The sequence below is a fragment of the Cynoglossus semilaevis genome, chromosome 7 (assembly GCF_000523025.1).
Source record: "Cynoglossus semilaevis isolate Cse_v1.0 chromosome 7, Cse_v1.0, whole genome shotgun sequence".
Taxonomy (NCBI): Eukaryota; Metazoa; Chordata; class Actinopteri; order Pleuronectiformes; family Cynoglossidae; genus Cynoglossus; species Cynoglossus semilaevis.
In genome coordinates, this window is record NC_024313.1 from 10,003,457 (window position 1) to 10,021,410 (window position 17,954).

At 40.8% G+C, this 17,954-nt stretch overlaps 2 protein-coding genes across 2 annotated transcripts in view; both read right to left on the reverse strand.

Annotated features, from left to right (window-relative positions):
* The window catches only part of fam184ab (family with sequence similarity 184 member Ab), a 65,469-nt gene extending 59,143 nt beyond the window's left edge, over positions 1 to 6,326 (reverse strand). Inside the window, 1 exon segment of the mRNA XM_025056960.1 lies at positions 5,381 to 6,326. Within this exon segment, the coding sequence (XP_024912728.1) occupies positions 5,381 to 5,539 (159 nt within the window). The 5' untranslated portion in view covers positions 5,540 to 6,326.
* A 7,152-nt stretch (positions 6,327 to 13,478) lies between these two features.
* Positions 13,479 to 17,954, reverse strand: part of man1a1 (mannosidase, alpha, class 1A, member 1) — a 48,851-nt gene continuing 44,375 nt past the window's right edge. The window contains exon 11 of the mRNA XM_017033642.2: positions 13,479 to 16,985. Within this exon, the coding sequence (XP_016889131.1) occupies positions 16,859 to 16,985 (127 nt within the window). The 3' untranslated portion in view covers positions 13,479 to 16,858. The remainder of the gene's footprint in view (positions 16,986 to 17,954) is intronic.

The window sequence follows — 17,954 nt, forward strand, 5'->3', positions numbered from 1 at the left end:
AAAAGTTACTACGATAGACTATCAAAAAAAACAACCTCTTCCTTAAAAGTTACTACGATAGACTATCAAAAGAAAACTTCTTCCGGTGTTGAAGGTTGTCCGACCCTGGGCTGGAGAATAGATTATATATAAATAAACAAAAACCTGTGTGTGTATAGGACATAATCCAGGTTTGGCAGCGCAGAGCTCAGTGGAGTCTGGTTAGGTTTAGTGAGCAGATGGTCAGAACTCCACGACTTCAGACTTCAGGATTACATCACCGTTACATCACTGCCATGATTACAGTTTGACTGTGATGTTTATTCTGCACCAGTTCAGGATTAACGCTCCCAGATATTCACACTGAAAACCGACAACATTCCTTCATTTTCTTCAGTCTGTTTTTTGTTTTTTTGTTGACCCTTGAAGATGCTCCGACGCTGCGGCAGGCCTGGAATATCGCAGAGTACACACAAATACACAAACACACACACTGACTCCACAGCATTTCACCATCGCTGTCTCTTCCAATAGCAGTAGAGCTGTACTGAAGTACACTGAAGACCTCAGAAAGGTCTATTTCTGAATTCAACCTCGGAAATCACTCAGGCAATGCTGATGTAACACACACACACACACACACGTACATATAAATATACTGACATCCAGACTCTCCAGGCCTGGTAATACATCTTCTATGAAGCATCTGTCTGATGATGCAAAATGACACGATGCCCTCGCTGCTTCCCAGAGTCCTGACAACAGGAGAAGACTTCAGACCTGCGTCTGTGCAGACAGGAAACAGAATCTGACTCATTCCTCCAAGAAAACATCTCCCGCCCACTGCTCACACTGCACCAGTTAGGATTTATAGGAAACTTTGTCCTAGCAGGTGAGCACTCCTCCACGGTGTACCTGACAGCTGTACCAACCACCGCTTCTTAAAGACGTATCACGCCGGTGTACCTGACAGCTGTACCAACCACCGCCAGCCAGCGTAAGTTACTTCTTAAAGACGTATCACACCGAGACAGGAACACAGAGGGCACCTGAACGCAGCACGAAAAAACACTGCACAAAAACAGTTCTAATAATAATAATAACAACAACAACACGAATAACAATAACGATAATCAACCACCGACAAGGCACAAAGAGATTAAACATTATTTTTATATATTTAAACCAAACAACAGCCTGGAAATAGTTCCCCAGAGCTCAACAAATCACCAAGAAGGTATCAAATTATTCAAATCTTAGGTTAAGTTAAGTACACTAATGGTAACAAACAACATAAGAGTTAAATGTTGCCAAAGGTTTAGCATAAAATAGCAAAGCTGTTAGACACAATATTTTGCTTTTTTGGACGGAAAAAAAATAAAATAGCAAAGCTGTTAGACACAATCAAATTCAAATTCAGAGTCAAATTTATGATACTACCTTAAACCAAAATAAGTTTAGAGATTTAAGCACAAATGAATTATATGACTTTATTATATTTATATATTTGCTAAGTATTAGCACAGAAATACTGACAAGAGAGTGTCGGAAGAAAAAGTCAAAGCTAAAAAAAAATAAAAAATTGGGTCGGTGAAGAAAATGTCAGATTTGCATCCAGCAGGACACAAACGCTGCTGAGGACTAAAGTAGGCCACACAGTCACAGAAATGATGATGAAAGATTCTGGAGCCACCATCGCTCTGGAGACTTCCTCCAGACTCAGCAAGCTGGAAATCAATCAGGCTGAGAAGTGTCAGAGAGAGCTCTGTGGCGATGGTTTTTATTCCCGAGCACAGCTCCCACTCCACAGAGACCAGTGGTCAGGGGGAGCAGATGGTCCGGACACCGGCTCTCCTGCTACACCGCGGCCCACTACTGCCAGGGCAACGTGTGGGAGACATGTGACTAAAACTGTTGGACGCCGCTGGTCTCAGCTTCAAACACACCACTGTGGTAATACTCACTGGTACTCACACTTGCTCTCACAGCTCAAATACTAGCTCAATTCAAGGCCAAATACTGCAAATGCAGGTTTCAAGGAATTCATGTGCAAAAGTTCAAGGTTGTAGTTCTCCCCACTCCCCAGCAGAGGAGGATGTTAGACAAGGTTTAACGAGTTTAAAGTTATTGTTCAAAAGTAATAGACAGGTGTACAAACAATATTAAAATATATTATAACAATAACAATATACAAACAATATTAAAAAATAAACATCTGGGTTGGGGACTGAATTCACGTCCACTGACACTGGCAGCTTACAGTGATCAAACTAATAGACGTTTTTAATTTCTGATCATATATTCACGCAGCTCATCCTGCCAGAAAATACAGGTAGAGGGCAGCACTGACACACACAGCCACATCATCACACACTCCAAGGGTCCCATTAAAAATCAAGGAGGAAATAATACCTGTTTTAATTTAACATATGACACAGTCAAACTCTAGTTCTGATTCATACATGTGACCTACATTCAGTCTGGATCCCGGTACAATAACCACCAAATGCGGTGCCAAAGGGGCAACTGGTTAGCATGTGTGACCCAGAGGAATTGTTCTGTTGAGCAAAACAAACAGGGATGGGTCGCTGCCTCCATCCCTTGTATTAACTGTACAGAATATGTAGGTCTGCTAAAAATAGCTACCGTACAACCAGCTACACTTCCACAGAGTGTGACAGACACGGTCGGGTGTTCTCACAACAACGGGAGTCCTGTGAGAGACAGGTGAAAAACCAGGTCACAGATCAACAGATCTGAAATGATCTGGACCGGGGTTTAGGTGGAAGTTACAAAAACACAGACTTCAGATCAGCAAGACAGATCAGAAACTCCGGTCTGCCGTGACAACAATGCTGATAGTAAATGGAAAAGTATTGGGTAAAAGAAAAAGTATTTTTCCACTGCAATAAAAGGCACATTTATTTTGTTCGTATTAAAATTCATGTGACCTGTGGGTGGAATGGGAGTTAAAGAAAACAGAATGGTGCAAAAAACATAAAAAACATTAAAAATATATATATATGTGTGGAAATGTTTGTGGCTGTGAGTGAAGAACTGTTTGTTGTTTTCTTTTTTGGATAATTAACCAACGAGGTGAGGAGAGTTCTTTTACTTTAATGTGACTATAAAGAGGACACACTGCACTGATGCTGGACACACACACACACACAAACACACACCTTGCCTCAAGGCTGCTGGATTATGTTTTTTCTTTACAGCCTCTTCTTCTTTTCCTCAGCACAAAGAGATATACTGTAGTGAAAGGGAGTGAGAGAGAAAGGGAGTGAGAGAGAAAGAGAGAGAGAGAGAGAGTCTTTGGAAGAGGAGGTGTTTAACACTTCTCACAGCAGTGAGAATGGAAGAAGGAGGATGATGATGAGGAGGAGGAGTCAGAGGCATGTCCAGAAGACACCTGAGAACATGCTAATACCACAAACTCGCTGCCTTTGACCCCAGGGTGGGGGCAGCAGAGAGAGGTCACTGCTCTGTTAGATGCTGGAACACTGCCATTTATCTGAGTGAGAGATGAAAGTACGGAGCCTCCAGGGAACACAAGAAAAACTCTGAAATGTCCTTCAAAGCCCACAGTTAGAGTCAGCGTTGACAACATTATATCCTACTGTGAGAGGAGGAAAACTCCAGATACACAGGAATACTACTAAGAGGCCTGGAACAGTACAAATCCAATGTGGGTCAAGTACTACAATAGATACTAGTAAAAAAAAAAAGACAGAAAATGTCAAATTTAACAAAATCCAGTAAACCCTTATTATAATGTGATCTGAATTAGAAGGGTTAGAGATTCCTGACGACAGAACCACGGCTGCTGCACAGACTTTTTAAGATGACAGAGCAGGATGTTGGATTTTTCTTTTTTTAAGCAGAAAATTGAAATAAAAAGCAGCTGCAGCCTCTTCAATGAGTCATATCACAGGGAGAGGGCAGAACAATAGTCCCACATTTAAATAATAATTTAATAAATTATTATGGCATCAGCAAAATTCTGTTAAAATATCTTGACAAAAAATATTTAAATAAATATTTAAATAAACTGGAGAAATTAGTATTTTAATAAAAAAATGTATGATGAGAAAATAATTCTGTCTGCTGGGGTTTATATGATGCTCACACTTGACTTCCAATCAGTCTGATTAATAATCAAAGTTCACAGGAAGTGCATTATTTAGCTGCAGTTACTAACAAGATCCTGGGATTTCATTAATACGAGCAAGAAAATCACCTCGAACCACGAACAGTCTGAGCTGCTGCTGCTGCAAGAGATTAATGACTGATCTGATTAATGTCATGGTTAATGACCCATTATTGATGGATGCAGTATCTGAACAGACCGGGTTCGCCTCCGGGATGCTGGTCCCTCTGGAGCGTGGCGTTCTCTCGGATAAGAAGAGATATGTTGTATAAAACCTGGTTGAATTTATAACGATTGTGGGAATTCGTGGGTTTTAAATCTTAATTAACACTTTGGTGGTGGGTCTTTAATAGTTTACTGTAAAGGGTAAATACTGCGCTTAAATTCGGGGAATAATTCCAACACCCAGCAGTATGAGTTAGGACTAAAATACAACTTTTAATTACTCCAAGTACCTTGCCTGCTAACAGAATTCTGCTGCAGTGAGCAGCAAAATGGGCAGAATTCCGAACGGAGTTCGGAGTCAACCTTTTTCCAACATTAAGCCCACTGTACTGTATATAAGGCAGATGTTTGACTGAGGATCAGAGCTCATCAGAAAAACACCTGACACCTGAACATGGCGCCTACTGCTGTTACACATTGACATTCATGCCAAATTCTATTCAACATTTTCGCACATTTTGGATTTCGTGTCGTTTTAACGTCAATAATCGCAGTTAGCGTGTGTCTTCGATAATCTACTTAAAGAGGGAGTACTGTTGAACAATTCGGTTCATAAATCCAAACTATGACGAGCCCATTGTGTTTTGGGTCCTGTCAAAAAGTGTGTTGTCATAAACATAGTTCCGCGAGATTCGGATCAGATCCTATTTTATCAACGTACCTCCGAAACATGTCAGACTTTCCACGTCCTTTCGACATTTTTACTATTTTTTGGCTATCATGTATTTAAACTTGTTTTTTCCTTGTGTCGTACACTTTAACTGGTGAAATCTATTTTCAAATGTGTTTAGAACAATTCGGCATATATTTCAAACCTTACGACGCCACTATGCCTACGGAAATCTAACTTTGATACTGGTACGGTGTTATTGTCCCATGACAGGGATCCAGCAGTAGTCCGCAGCTAAATTTGATGAAATGTTAACGGAATTTCGTGTACAAAAAGCCGTTACAGATGTTTGTATTCACAGCTGGCACACTTGAACACAGAGCACAGAGAGACCGCATGAAAACTCTCCATACCTTGGTTAGCTGTGCTATCTTCTTGCTCATCTTCAGGTGCAGGTCTTGGGTATATTCCATGGCGATGCCGGACTGAAAGCTGGAAGCCGTGGAGGAGTTAAATTTCCCCTGACCGGTGGGGCAGTAATACTGCTGCTGCCAACCAGAGCCAGTCGCCATCTTCACGATGATGCTCAAGAAAGACACCGGGAGTAATAGAAAAATTAAATCAAAAATAAACAAAGATTGAACGGTGCTACTGAGCAGCAGAAGAATCGGGACAGTGCCGCTTTATCTGGTACCACCGACACACCGGCAGAATAAATATCAAAAACACCAAAGCTTCTCAGCCTGGAAAGTGTTAAAAAATGATTTCATGTTTGCCTGTGTCCGTTTATTAGCGCGGCGAGGCGTAAAAAATGCGATTTAAGCTCCACACACGTCCGCTACTACCATCCAGTGTTGGCCGCGTTCCGAGCTCCGAGGTGCGGGTCCTCGCCGCTGTTACCTGCCGAGGATGGAGAGCTGTTGTCGGGCAGCTCGCCTAACTCGCTCCGGGTCGGTCACCTTGGTACCGGGGAGTGTGTGTCTGTCAGTCAGAAGTGGTCGTTCCTCGGTTCATATCAGCTCCAGTGCTCTGGCAGCCGGGCAGAGATTGAAGGTATGTGTGTGCGTGTGTGCGTGCGTGTGAGTGTGAGTGGAGGACAGGCTCGACTGTTGCCATGGATCAACCTCAACAGTGGCTGTGCTGCATTCAAGTAGGACGGGAGCTGTGGTGCCTTCAGGGGCCGTCGGAGAAACGCCCACTACGAAACGCGAACCTCGAATGTGCAGCTCGGAGGAGAGTAATTGTAAAGGAACGGGGGAAATGTTGAACTTCCTGGAATGTTCTAAAAAAAAAAACACTACAAAACATTAGAAATACAATATTAAAGCATTTCCGTTTGTTTTCGTAATCTTTCAGTTTCCTCTGCGTTTCTTTTATTTTGTCCTTTCTTTCTCGCCTTTCTTCTATTTTCATTGTTTTCTTTTATTTTTTCTTCCTCTTTCTTGTTGTTTTTACACGTTATGTTTGGTATAAAAATATTAACGAGCTGGAACTAGAGCCACTAGGTGGCAGTGATGTATCTGAACCTAGGCAAAGCTACCAACAAATCATGTTTTTTCAAGTGTTTATTTACCTCGAATGTGCAGCTCGGAGGAGAGTACAGTAATTGTAATAGTTTCCTCTGCGTTTCTTTTATTTTGTCCTTTCTTTCTCGCCTTTCTTCTATTTTCATTGTTTTCTTTTATTTTTTCTTCCTCTTTCTTGTTGTTTTTACACGTTATGTTTGGTATAAAAATATTAACGAGCTGGAACTAGAGCCACTAGGTGGCAGTGATGTATCTGAACCTAGGCAAAGCTACCAACAAATCATGTTTTTTCAAGTGTTTATTTATTGTAGTTCATTTACTTCTGTAGTTTAACGTGAAGCAAAACCAGGACTGGAGGTCCTGTACAAGAATTTTTGGGAATCCCACGGAACCATTTGCACAAACTGTCATTGCGTAATGCAATAAAATCAGTTTTGACTCATTTATATACCCTCGGACAAATATAATTTCAACTGCAGTCATGAGACCAGGGCAGGGTCAAAGTCTAGAAGGTTCTACAGTAAATCACAGAGACAATCATTCACACTCACATTCACACCTACGGTCAATGAACAGTGAACATTAACCTAATCCTGCATAAACCAAGACCATCAGTGACCACCAGAGATCGAACAGCTGACCTTTCTTGCTGTAAGGCAGGCTCACTAACCCTCTGATAATATGTACTGCGACAGCATGGAACATTATATTGTTCCCATCTTGAAGGCACAGTTCAAATTAATCAGTGTCAAAATATTGATTGAACAACTATTCTGCAGGATGTGAAACTATTTATATTTTATAACCAGGTTATTGATCACCTCACATTTCACCTTAACAAAAAATACACCGCCCACCAACTAAACCACAGTCAGAACCAACAGACGATGGTTCAGTTTTTTACAGCGTCCTCTGCTCCGTTCACTGGTTTTTAGACAAAGTCGTTCAGAGAAGGAAAACACAGAGAGAACTGCTGTGAATGTGCAGAGGAAGACATTGTTGGAGGAGGTTTTTCAGGCTCATAAAGTTGTGATGACTGGGATTTTCTAGCTACCACAGACTCACACGGTGTTTATACCAACATCACAGGTAACGGGTAAATGAATCTCACTTGTGTTAACGGCGGATGATGGAATCTGTCAGGTCTGTACGTGCGGCTGTGGATCACGATTAAGAAAATCAATGGCGGTCGAGGCCGAGGACAATAGTGTTTTTCTTTGTTGTTTTTTTTATTCCTAATGGTTTGTACTGTGTTCCACAGTAGGGATGGGGTGGCGGAGGTTTGACCACATGCACAGTAGAACCAGAACTGAAGCCATCACTCACACATTAGAGCCACAGAACTACAGACATCGTTGTTTAAAGTTCCAACAGTGGTACCCATTCCATAGTTTGAGAACCATCAGTCTTTCCAGCTATAGCATTTTGTAACAGAAGTGTGGCCAATTATTTCAAATTTTGAATTTCTACTTCATGGTTTACTATTCTTGCAATTTTTCAACTACTGTTTCCTCAACATACCACTAGATGGAGCCAAAGTCCCACCATTGGTACCCTTTTCCACTGTTTGAGAACCACCAGTCTAGAAGCTATGAAACTGCAACATGATGTACGGAAACAGAATTTCAGAAAAGTGTAATTGATATTTCCCCCTCAACTGAAGTAATTAATTATTATTATTATCATTTTGCCGATATCCAATATTGTCCAAACACTTAATTTCCGATTCTGATATCAACCAAAACCGATATAGGTCTGGTAATATTTATTTATTTATCTGTACAAACCACTGTATGCGATTAATTAAATGAACTGCAATGCTGCCATCTAGTGAACTTCGCTTTAATACACAGCCGTTTAGCCCCAAAACTATTTTTAGGGCACACCCATCATTTGGTTTAATTATTATTTATTTTTATCCGCAATTTCTCCTGACTGCAGGTTTTTAGTTTGTTGTTGTTTGGACAAAAAAAACCAAAAGTTTTCTTAGTAACGGACCTGATCACTTACCTGTGTCCATCAGCTGGCACCAGCGTCCATGACAACGGCGTCCAACGTTGTCCTGAGTCTTCGTCATGGTGACCTCTTGACCCTGGGTGTCAGCACCATCAATATAAGACAGCAGCTGGGATGACCTCTGAGACCTCTGTAATTCTGGGAATAAATGGAAAGAAATGAGTGTCTTCAAAAAAGTGGGACAATAGAAAAAAAAATGAAAACATAAAGTGGACAGAAATATATAACTGGACTATTTAAAGGACAAGTGTGTAGGACAGTGGATAAATATAGACTGAAAATAAAGCAGACTGTCACAGCTGAGTTGATAAATGTGTCCAATAAAATGTTGGTGGAGACTCCTTTAAAAGGACTGTTTTTTCAGAGCTCATCTGGACCAGGGCTGGGATTGATTTTTTTTAAACCTCAGGCTCTATTTGCCACTAGCTCATCTGGACCAGGGCTGGGATTGATTTTTTTTTAAACCTCAGGCTCACCTACTGGGAGGTGTTTTTTTTTTATTTCAAGGACATTTTGTAAATGTTTTCCACAGAATAAATTCAACAGGGAAGTAAAATGTCTCCTGTTTTTGAGAAATTCAAGGACGTTTGGCTCCAGATGTGTAGATGGACAGTGTTGTGATGACTGTTTTATACAGACTGGTTCCTTGGTGATTATCTGAAATGTCGCTCCGTGTAACGATGGCAACAGTTTGAGCAGGGGCTACTGCTAAAGTTCAGGGCAATTGAGTTTTGTTTTTTTTTTTCCTTTCGTAAGCATGCTCAGTTAGGATGTGTATGCCATTCGGATGGGTATGGCAAAGTGACTCGACGCCACAGAACGAGCTGAGACCCAACCAACATACAGATGTTCAATCCAGAGTCAGAGGCAGAAGAAGAAGAAGATGGTCAGTAGTTAACTTTGTTACTTCAACATTACTGAGATGTTACTACAGTATGTAGACCAACCAAAGTGGTATCGACTCACTGACTGTCTCCCCCTAGTGTTGTGACAGATTTTGTCAGATCATAAAAGAATATATACTCAGTTATTGAAACAGACAGAAACTCCAGAGACGCAAAGATTTGAACCAAACACATACATTATATATATGTGTGTGTTTTGTGTTTCTCCGTCTACTGTCGCTTTAAGACTGAGACGTGGGCCTCACATTCAGTTGTAATGGAATGAACCAGTACCACGGTCCTGTTGGCACCGGGCTCTGAGTGTCATCAATAAAATGTCACTGTAAAATTAATGTGTGACTTTAACCCCACGCTCCGGCACAGACCCACGAAGACAATAATCCAGACTCACCATCTGCTCCGCAGACTAATGTGAACAGTCACAGGACACCTGCTGTTCAGCCTCACACACACTCACACACACACACACACAGATGTTGACGCCCTCAAACCAAACAGCAAATTGAAAGAAAACAAATCAATAAACATAAAAAAAATAACACAAACAATGAAGTTAAAGTTTTAAAATGTAAGGGTTTATTTGAAGTGGAGAACACTGGTTCCTCTGATGTGACGAAGCTCAACAAAGAAAAACGACTGAAAAGACAGAACGCTGCAGGCACCGCGTTTATAATCACTCTGCTGACGTGTGTGTTTGCTATTTATAGTTAAAATATGAAGTCTGCCACACTGTCAGTCTCTCTGTGTGGGGATACAGGTGTGTGTGTGTCTAGCTGTAAAGTCATTGGTTCACTTGGTCCCAGTAGGAAATATAAACTAATATAAACATGGCTGTGTTTTTAGCTCAGAGTTATTAGATGTCAGAGTGATGGATATATCTGAGATACTTCAACTGCACAAAACTACCTGAGAACACGACTGGTTTTACAGAATCATCAGCATCTCCTGCCTCCTCCACTGTTACACCAACCATCTCCATCACCACATCTCTGGTCTCCTCTTCTTCATGTCCATCATCTCCACCTGACCTCTCACCTTCACTGTCCCTCTGAGCTGCTTATTTATACTGTAATCCTGTCCATCCTGGTCGCTCACTATGAAGATCTCAGCATCTTCATCTCCTCCACCTCCAGCAACAAGAAGAACAGCTAGATAAACACCAGAAGAACTAACCCTAACATGAATGAGGTCTGATGTATTATTTTATGAGAGCAAACTGTCCTGTAAACCAAGGGTCGACCCCTAGAGGTGACGCAGAAGTACTGCAGGGAGGATTGGAATATTGTGAAAGTTGTTGTTGATTGTATTATTCCACAAAGTTCAAATGACTGTAAATACACATGTAGTAAATGAATTCCTGCAGGGCCCCTGCTCCTTCTCTCCATCAGTTTGGGGGTCCTTGAAGACTAGGTCCAGTCTTTATTTTAGGGATTTTTTGGGAACAGAATTCAGATTCCTGACACAGTCTACGAGGTCATCACACAGACTCAGCCGTAGGTTCATGCACAGATACCCATGGAAGGGGCATTCAGGGTGGGGGGCATAAATAAGCTGCTGCAAATCCTCCATATCTGCCTAAACCCAGCAGCCAAACCCATGAAAATCAGAACATCTCAGAGTGAATAAACTTCAAGGACAGACTGACGAGAGGCGAAGAACAGGGTGGAATAATCTGGCACTGAAAAGGAGGAGTTTTATTTTTTATTTTTTTTAAGTACCAGTTAAGAGACGGAGCAGTTTTATGAAGTTTTATGACGTGAAAGCGTCAACGTTGTTGAAGGTCTCTGTGAGGAGACGCCGTCAAATAAAGACTGACCTTCATCCAGGCCAGACTGTCCCTGGAAATTCAATCAAGCCTTATCTTTAAGTCCACTCCTGGATCTGGAACCTTATCCAGAAATGGGCTGTTCCCGGCCCCTTGCCCCCCCCCCCCTTCCCCTCCCCTCCACAAAGACATCCTCTAACCCCATTACTCAAGAGTCAGATATAAAGAACTGGACATCCTGGAGTCTCAGTGACCACCGACCGCTCAGCAATCACCTGGATTATTTTACTGCAAATATTTAAACACAACATATTAATACAACGCTGTTCAAGGACAGATGGTGAAAAGAACCAAAAACTAAACCCAGACCTGAACAAACAGGACGTCAAAAATCACTAATCAGACAAAGATTTCCAGCATTTTAAACTGAAAGAACAACTGTCAAAAAAGGCCTTATTTACATTCCCCTGCAGTGCCTGTGTACACCCTCTAGAGGTCGCAGACTCATAGTTGTCCAGTACAGTTTATAGAACTTGGTATGCACACACTCATACACTCATAAATGTATTTGCTACTAGACTGTATTTCAGATGTAATGACGGACAGATGTGATCATAAACGTTTGATCCAGTAACGTGTAAATTCATTTTCTCTGGGAGTCAAAACAAGTCTGATCTGATCAGTGAAGCAAGAGGAGAAAAGTGGGACTGATGATCATAGATCATGAGTGTGTGTGTGTGTGTGTGTGTGTTTCAACAGACAGTAATGATGATGCAAGAAGTAGAACAACTGGGATTAGAGGAAACGTGGAAACAGTGAGGAATATGGACAAATCTGGATTAATGACATGACGGACTGCTCTCTATTGTCTTCTATTGTACACTGGGGGTTCTGTACACACACACACTCTCACACACACACACACAGTCATCATCCATCTGCGTGTCTATTTATAGAGAGGAGAAATGAATGCTCTGGCTCTGCTTCACTTCTTCCAGCTTCATAATTGGAACAGTTTATGAGTTCGCAGGAAGAAGAGCAGAAAAATACAATTCAATTATCACAGCCTGGTGGCTCACAAAAAAAAAAAAAACTAATAAAGTTGACAACATAATAATCACAACAATCTAATCTGTGTGTGTGTGTGTGTGTGATAGCTGGCTGAAACACAGTGTTAGTTACCACTGTAGGGCAACAATCAGAAATTACGACATTAGGCTGGAACTTCAGGAGTTTTATAAATAAATAAATCATTTAGGTTCATAAACAAGTTTTGCTCGAGCTGCACTTGAAGCAACAACAACAACAACAACAGCAACTCACGACCGTTTAGTCACAATAAAATAACACGTTTTAAAACATACAGTAAAATCAAAATCAACTGACCAACCAACTGACCAAACCACTTAACCTCAAATGACAAGAAAATCAAGCCAGCAACCAATCGTGCTGAGCTACTTTTTGAAAATATCTTAAAATAACAAAACGTCTGTGACGTCACAGTGTTTCCTGCTCCAGCAGCTGAAGTTGTCAAAAAAAATACAGCGAAACACGTGAAAAAATGGACATAAACAACAAAAAATAAATCCAATAGAAGTAAAACAAGTAATATTAAACAACGATGAAACACACAAAGCTTTATAGGTCTCGGCCGCCATCTTCTGGTGAATTGGAACACATACACCACAACAGTTAAAAACAAAAGTTCGATTCTTTAATTTAAATGCTTAACGTTAACTTACTCGTTAACGTTGACGACTAGTGGGAACCTAGAAATTATGGTTTAGTCAGTTTTATTACAAACTTGTGTGTTCGTTTATTTAATCGTTACTTTTCTGTTTTGACGTCCGTTCAGTGGTTTTACCCAGTTTTATGTTTTGGAGTTTTCCTACCTGTGAACGGCAGCTTCTCTCTGGTTCTCCGTCTTCTCTGAGGAATATAATAAACATTTAAAATAAAAATAGGTTCTCCGTCTTCTCTGAGGAATATAAACAAAAGAATAAACATTTAAAATAAAAATAAAAGGACCAAAACGTCGAATCGATAACCCGGGAAATGTGTGGTGAAAAGAGACAGTGGATGTTGTTCTACTGACCCCACTGTCTGGGAGTCGTTACTACACCTGCGTCAGAGTCACAGCTGCTGGTTTGATTGACTGATTGACATTTAAAGGGACAGGTTCATTCTAACACGTTTGTTTATACTTGACTATTTGGTGCCTATATATATTTATTAATTATAATTATGTATATAAATAAGTACGTGTGTAGATAAGGACAAAGGACGATGTAGATCAGAGTTATTAAAGAAGTTTTTTTATTCACAATAGAAGTGTAACAAATATAGTTTATTAAAAAGTCTGCTGCTTAATTATATCATTTTATTCCTTAAGATCAGAAGATTTCATATAAATGTAAAGTGGCCTATCTGCCTGAATGGTATATTTACATTTTTTTATCAATACTCAATAGTAATTATAATAATAATTATTATAACAACATCAACAATAACATTAATACAATCAGAATCATCTCCCAACCAAACATTTCATTCAAGAAATCACACAAAGTAAACTACAGTATGTGCAATGGAATGATTATCAGCAATATTTTTGTACACACAGTTCTGAGGTTGGCTTCACACCTTAACCTTTAAAAGACATTTTGAGGAACAGTTAATGAGTTCCTCAAAGAAAAAAGGTGCAAAAATTAATTAAAAAACGTGATTTCATTTCATTTCCCATTAAAATTCACCAACAGGAAATGACGACAGAAAACTAAATCACCATCACCTGGTAGAATCATATTTTAAAAAACAGCCAATACCGTATCACCTGAAGTGATGCTGCCACCGTGTGGTGATAAATCAGATGACGCACGTCTTGTACAAGTTTATGAAATGATCACAAAACAGTTCGATGTCACGTAATTAAAAACAGGAATAAGTTGCAGACATTCGTAAAGCTACAGAAAAGGGAAGTGCCCAGCGTGTCCCGGAAGTGACGGCATATGAATGAAAGTCAATGGAGAATCAGTGAATGTTTGAGTTCTTAAAAAACACAAATCAAAACATCTAAATAAAGCTTTTCTTAAAGATAAAAAAAACCTAACCTAAAAACACCGATGTACGTTCGATCGCTAACATACGTCACTTCCCTTTAAAAGCTGCGTGATGAAAAACACCCAAAATAATTAAATACAATCTCACATGATTTCAACTTATTTCACAAACAGACGTTTCGCTGTTGGAGACTTTTCACTTTTGTGCTTTAGAAGATGAAAACAAAAGAGGAAATAATAAGAAAATGAAGAAACAGAAGTGAATCAACAAAGAAATAAAATTAAAAAATATTTCTTTTCACATTAGATTCTACATTCATTCATTCATTTATTCACCAGCTCCTGGCTCATGTGTCCTCTCTGTTGCTTTTGTTGTAGTTGTTCCTCTGTTTCACCACTAGTGTACAATAAATTAACACGATCAGCATCAAAAATCACAAAACAATGTCACACAAGTTACCGTAAAGAAAAAATAAACATTAAAAGCTGGAGCTCAGATATGACGTGTCTCAGGTAAAAAGATATGAGCCATATGAGACACATGATGGCGCTCTTGGGGCGTAAGATAAATAAATTCATTCTCGAGCTCCTTTGTCTGATTTAATCACACCTGTCAGGCAGAGCTTTACTTTAAAACCTAAATCTAATGTTTTTAATTTTTTGGTCGTGTTTATAGAAAACACTTTCTATATTGTGGTCAAAAATATTTTAAAAATATTTTTAAATTATTATTATTATATTAAAACCGTTTACTGTCTTGACCTGGAATCATAGGTTCAACGGAGCTGTAATTACAATGTCCTAACACTAGATGGAAGTCTTGCACTACTCTGGCGCGCCAACCTTTACCAAATACTCATTTCTGTAAAATGTTTTAAGTAAAATAATTGACGTTTTAAAATATATTTTTAGATTTCTCTTCAGTCTGTCGAACTTTCTGATTGTATTTGGTTAAAAACATCATTAAACTATTTTTAAAGCTCTCTCATGGACATTCCTGATCCCGACTTCACCACCAATCACGTCATCATCTGTCGATGAAACTAAAACAGGGCAGGGTTGAAGTTCAAATTTCCCATCATCCCTCGGTAAACCATGGTCAGTCTGCTAGAGCTACACCTGAAACTGGACTGGGTTTGTGTGACCTGGATGGTGAAGGCACTGGATCTGAGACTAAACTGGATTTAATCTGGCTACAGTTCTGTGTGGAGGGGACAAAAACGGATGGTGGAAAAAAAAGAATCAGACGAGTCGAGGTTTTTAAAGTGAAAACAGGAGACGACTCGAGGTCCGAGCGCTGCGACGTTATGGATCACTATGGCTTCTCATGAGGGATTGTGGGAAAGATCAGGTAAAGATCTGTGAGTCTGCGTCTCCTCACGGAGGAGAGACCATGGTCCTGCAACAAGGAGGACGGAGAGGGGACAGATGGACACGAAGACACTGAACACGGTGGAGTCCATCACTCCTGTGGTCCACAAACACGACATGATAGTGAAGGACCAGTGTCGTCGCACAGAAGAAGAAGAAGAAGATGAAAACCTAACAACAAACTAATACCAATCAAACCCAACACCAGCTCCAGGTTTCTGAGCTGTTTCCCAGGAATGTGAGAAGTTCCTGAAGGTTCGTCGTCCTTCTCACTCATCACTGGTTCAGTTCAAATAAACCCTGGTTCAGTTGATCCGTTGTCTCTCAGCAGCTTCAGGTCCAAACGGACCGAACGCCACGTCCACCCAACAGAACGTCAGATGAGACGTGAAATAAACCGTCGGTTTGTTAACGTCACCGAAGGAAACAGGAAAGGTGGATTTTTCCGAAAGTTCTGTGGGAATGGTGGCGGACAGGGCGTCCAATCAGATGTGACCCCCCCCCGGTCCAACCAGAGGTCTGAGGTCGACGAGGACAGAGCTGACGTGAGCTGATTGGATCAGAGTCTCGACAAAAGAAAACGGAGCACAAGTGTAAACACGGACCATCGTTCTTTTAAACAACCAGGAACCTGTGAAATACAAACACTGATGGAACCAGGGGGGGGGGTCGGAGAAACAGCCTCAGGTTGTGCTGCGTCTTTTCTTCCACTTAATGCTTCCAGACTCAGAACAGTTTTGGTCCTTTAGATCCTGGTTCCACTACATCCACACAGACTGGTCCTCCTGACAGAACGGCTGCTGCTAACAACATGGTGATGGATCACTGGTGGAACTGTCCCTTTAAAGAGTCAAAAACATGATCCCCCCCTCCAAAAAAATGACTCCATCTTTCTCTGATTTTTTTTTTCTCTCTCTCGTTTTTCAATTTCCTTTGGCTGTTGTCACATGACGCAGGAGTCACATGACCCACAATACAAAACCATGGCCCACTTCAGTGTCTGGACCCAAAAAAGAAGAAGCAAAAAAAAAAAAAAAAAGCAAGTAAAAAAAGACTCCATGGCGAGATTCCAGCTCCAGTGTTTTCATCCTGTTAATAAAAAATAAAATCCCACCCACAGGCAGGTGGCGCTGTGAGGGCTTCAGAAAGACTAAGGCCATCTCAGAGGAACCACTGGAGGCTCAGGAAACACAGGATCTCAGCTTCTCGCTCTCGGTTGGGTCCTTCGTTGTGGGCACAGTGATGCGGTCTACTCCACCTCGTTGGGTCGCTCTGTTCTGTCCTTCCTGATGACGGGCAGAGGGTGGGCTTCGGTGTTGAAGACCCAGTGGTCGAACGGCAGGTGGTCGTCGTCGGAGAACAGCAGGTAGAGATACCTGAAGGAGAAAAAAACAAAACAGAAAAGATACGACTTAGTTTGTAGAAACAGTTGACGTTCAACAGACCAGGAAGATGATTCTGGTTCATTAATATTCAGCTCTTCATCCTGTGTAATCCTACAAATATATAAAGTATTAATGATGCTAGGCTAACTCCAAGGTTAAACTGACTGTAGGAAAATAAAAACTCTGTTCTGATTCTGATGCTTTATTTTTTTTAAACTTTTTTCTTTTTTTTTTTCCTTCATGTTTTTTTCTGATTCTCAACATTCATGGACCTGTAACAGGGACGGGTCTGAGTCTGACTGTATATGTGTATGTGTGTGCGTGTGTGTGTGTGTGTGTGTGTGTGTTCATCAGCAGTGCTGGTGACGAACGTTAAAATTTACAGCCGCTCCCACCAGACTCTGTTAACCTAACCTTGACTTCCTGTAAACATCAGCCCAGAGCAGGGACGGGGGGAGGGGGGGGATCAGGGGGGGGGAGGCTGTTCAAATCCTTTTTTCAAATAAGTGTAGGAGGACAAACAGTGAGGGACATTAAAGTGTGACCTGATAACTGGATTAACGACCAGATCAACTCAGTGGATTATTTTAATCTGGTTAAATTAACCTCATTTAAATGACTTCACACTCAATCTCTGATCTGCAGGTCAACACTTCAGCACAGCAGGAGGAGGAGGAGGAGGAGTGAAGCAGACGCAACTACAGAGCGCCCCCTTGTGTCCACAGTCTGTCTGTCTTCAGTTAAGGAGTATTGGACTTTTGAGAAATACAAAAATAATAACAACAAAAAGTTGGCGTTAGTGTGTAATAAGTGATGTGTGTATGTGTGGGGGGGCTGAGGGGGGCTGAGGGGGGGTTGATGACATCATAAGTTACTATGATAATAATGCGTTGAACTTCTGGTCTGACATTTACTGTTTGAGGACTGAGGCAGTAGAACATCATCAGTGACCTTTACTGT